The 3,984-nt window shown below is 37.4% G+C and overlaps 1 protein-coding gene across 1 annotated transcript in view; it reads right to left on the bottom strand.

Moving 5' to 3' along the window:
* The window catches only part of LOC125484066 (spermatogenesis-associated protein 7-like), a 95,014-nt gene that overhangs the window by 73,008 nt on the left and 18,022 nt on the right, over positions 1 to 3,984 (bottom strand). Inside the window, exons 3-4 of the mRNA XM_048601327.1 lie at positions 2,519 to 2,611; positions 297 to 348 (exon numbers count right to left, since the gene is read on the bottom strand). Of these exons, the coding sequence (XP_048457284.1) occupies positions 297 to 348; positions 2,519 to 2,611 (145 nt within the window). The remainder of the gene's footprint in view (positions 1 to 296; positions 349 to 2,518; positions 2,612 to 3,984) is intronic.

Raw genomic sequence — 3,984 nt, 5'->3', positions numbered from 1 at the left:
AAAAAGGGGATTGTAGGTATGATCTTAGAAAGAATGTGATAGGGCAATAGAAAGAAATAGGGATAGTGAGATGAACAGGGATAGGAGGAGGGTCAACTGGAGAATAAACTCTAGAAGAGCACAGTTAAACTGAATGGCCTATTGTTGTGCTGTAAGTTCTACTTATTTCTATGTCATGTAAGATAAGAGGACAATTTGGCTATCTAAATGATCTTTCATTTCTAATGGCTGCAGAAAACTTCTGCCTGCTATAAAATATTGACAACTGATTTTGTAATTGCTTATGAATTAAGCACTTACATTTAATACTGGTAGACATGCTTTTCGGCATAGACGAATCAACAGTGGCTGAAATATACACAAACAAGAAAACAGTGAAAATTGCATGAATTAATCTAATTGCATGGTATTTACTCCGTGATAGTAAACATTCATTTTCGTTATAATTCAGTTCTATGAATTGATGAAATGAAAAAAAAATGCACACACACATTTCAGTAAGAAATGTGAAGGTATTTTAAATGTTTAGGTATTCAATTTATATATCTAGAGCTATACAGACACTTCAGACCTAATAATTCAATAGCTATCATCAGCTCTGAATCTTAACGTTAAAAAATGCGGCAGAATAGTCCAGTACAAATCATCGCATCTAGTGTGAATCAGATTTTGTTGACTCCACTGACGCCTATCCAAGGAGGTAGATTTTAATGGCAGAAATGATGTGTCAGATCAGTTCAATAATTGTAGTTTATCTAATACTTTTATATTAAAATATCTCTACCATGGAAATACACTTTAATTATTTACCAGTTGAATTTAGATATATCACAGATAGGTTATAGCAATTTTGGCCTTTGGCAGGTTCATAGAAAAGACACTATGCAATATTGAACCACACATGTTCTGACACTCTGAGTTCTTAAAAAAAACGTCCAATTTGTCTGCTGCTATCTTATTATTTAGGAGTATATAGTTAATGATACTTTTGGATAAGCTAGAGGACACCATAAAGGGAAAAAGATGATGTTAAATCTAAATAAATATAAATTGGCTAGGTTACAATTACAAAACTATGGCAGAATCTCTCCTGATTAACTAAAGTAATTGTGAAAGAAGATCTAAATAGATCCAACAGAAATGCCCTAAACAGTCTTACCACGTTTTCCATGGTTCTTCTGGTGGAAATTATAGTGGACAACTAAGGCAAGCTATGCAAAGAGTCTACTATTTCCAGGATTAGTTACCATACTTTGAGATGGCATCAAAGAGAAAAGGCTTTACTTATAAGTAGAAATCGAGTAACTGGTTTAACGCTGGTAACTTTGAGTTTTGAAGAGGGTCACTGGACCCGCAATGTTATTCTCTCCACAGGTGCTGACAGGCATGTTCGTTTTTTCCAGCAATTTCTCTTTTTGTGCGTCGGTCTTCTTTTACTGAAAGCTCAGAACAGATCTTCAAATTTGTGGGGGTTTTGATAAAATAAATGGAAAAATACGTTTATTGGTCTAAAAGTTATCAACTGGAGAACATAAATTTCAGAAGAATGAAGCTAGAGGTTACAAGAATTTTTTTTATGCAGTAAATTGTAAGAACAGTGGAATATTAGGACTGGACGTAGTGGTTATAGAGAAATCCACATTAGCCTATTGAAAAAAATTGGATAAATATACAAAGGGAAAAGGATAACTGTCTAGGAAAAGGGTGGAGGGAATAGAATTAAACAAGAAGCTCTTTTAGAGGAATGGGACGTGGGCTGAAAGGTTTCTGTTGCAATATTCTATGATTCTAAAATAAATAACCGATAATCTCATTTTCAAAATAGAGATTTTGGCCTCTGATAGAATTTTTAAAAAAATCAACTTGTTTGTTATGTTATGTATGTTAAACCTCTGTCGCCATCACATCCTACAGTGGGACTTGAAGCCAGATGTAGGGATATCACCATGCCACAAGGCCCTGAGCAGAGTCTGTTATTTTAGTGTTGGCATTAATTAATTTAAAATGGATCAGTTAATAAAGGCTTCAAAATAATGTCAATCAGAAAATCATTTATGGTCTCAGTCTTATTTTCTAATATAACCCTTTTGCCTGATTTAATGTTATGGTTGAAGGCCAGTGTAGAACAAATATTTGTGGCGATTTTAAATTTCAATGGTGGTTATTAAATGTGCTTTCAATGGAGAAGAAAATGGGGAGGGTGTATAATTGGCAAATAAACTGTTTACCTGTTACAACCTATTAATCAATGTTAAAATCAATTCAGTACTCTCAAATATTCACTTACAGATTTTGCATGTTGAGTTACACTACTCCTTTCTGATATGGTAAAAGTTGGTACAAATAATTAAAGATATTTTTGCATCGCTCTAGCAAATACTTCATCCTTGTAGCATTAGGAATGAATATTTGTGTCACATTAGCAAAATTAAAAAATTTTTCATAATGTCTGTTGTTTGCTTAATGCATAGCCACAAATGACAATTAAGCATAGACATCTATATTTTATCTATGATACCTTTGGCTGATTGTAGACTCTTGTAATGCATAGCCAAGTGATCTTGAATGATAAACTGTGTGGATAGCTTGCAGGATGATCCCAAACAAAATGCTGAAGAAACAAAGCAATACATATTGATCATTGTTCTTGACCAATCTATTGATTGAAGGTCGCCTAATGAGATTGTTTTGAAGCCTATTTCACATAATTTGAAGCCAATTACTTTTTATTATTTTCTGTGTAGAAAGAATTATGGGCTAAACCTTCCCATATATTGGTAAACTGTCATTTTTATCAAGTTTCTTGGAGGGCTAAAGGGTTTTCCCATGCTATGATCCTAACTACACCTCAATAACTTCCTACCACACTGTTATGATGCCCTTACATCTGAAAGGGCACCACAATCTGATTTGCCCACTCATGGTTGCTGGAAGTACTCATCACTGATGGGATCCCTAGTTCAGGCATCATCTTTAAAAGTACACTCAGTCAAGCACTGTCAGTCCAGCTGCCCTGCATGGTTCATAACATTTGCCCTGGACAAGGTAGATCAGGGGAAACTGACACTAGGCTTTGCAGACAGGGACCTAGGTCTTGGCAAAGGGGTAGTGTATCAGAGAGATGTTCTCTTCCCTCAGGACCAGCAGAGGAGTTCACATCACCAGACCCTGCCTGCCTGTTTCAAGGTTGTCACCTGGGTCAGTGTGGTCTCAACCATCTAGAGGAACATCCAGCAACAAAAGAGGAAGGTCAATGGCCTTCTCTGTGCTGCCAAACCAAGTGCCACCATTGTCTCTGCTACCTCAGACCCACTCTATTTCTGCTACTGCACCCACCTCCCACCAAGATTCATACTGTGTGACTCTCACTATTGCATGTAACATTTTCCCTCACTTGCTCTTCCCCACCCAATTGCCCCATAATGTTAACCCTCTGTGCAGCCAGCTCACTTATTTGGGATACCTCAACTCCCATGCTCCACCTGCAGCAGCACTGACAGCCACCCACTTTCATCTTACTCAATCCCTTCCTTTCTCTCATTCCAGGAGAATCTGGATCACAACAGAGCAAAAAGGGCCTAGATATGTGGTGGAATGCCTAGTATCTAGGTTCTCACCCCCAAAAAGGAGAGAAGCTTGACGCTGACTGCCCTGAATTGCCAAACTGTTTGTGTTCAAGCCTCTAGACTGATAACGGAGACTGCCCTTAACGTATTGTACCAGAACCCCCTGAATAAAGTGTGATACCTGTGACTTGATTGAACATAGAACATAGAACATAGAACATTACAGCGCAGTACAGGCCCTTCGGCCCTCGATGTTGCGCCGACCTGTGAAAACCAATCTGAAGCCCATCTAACCTAAACTATTCCATTATCATCCATATGTTTATCCAATGACCATTTAAATGCCCTTAAAGTGGGCGAGTCTACTATTTTTGCAGGCAGGGCATTCCACGCCCTTACTACTCTCTGAGTAAAGAAC

This window comes from Rhincodon typus, chromosome 9 (genome assembly GCF_021869965.1).
Source record: "Rhincodon typus isolate 14 chromosome 9, sRhiTyp1.1, whole genome shotgun sequence".
NCBI lineage: Eukaryota > Metazoa > Chordata > Chondrichthyes > Orectolobiformes > Rhincodontidae > Rhincodon > Rhincodon typus.
Note: the sequence above shows the minus strand (reverse complement) of the source record. Positions and strands in the feature narration are given on the sequence as shown.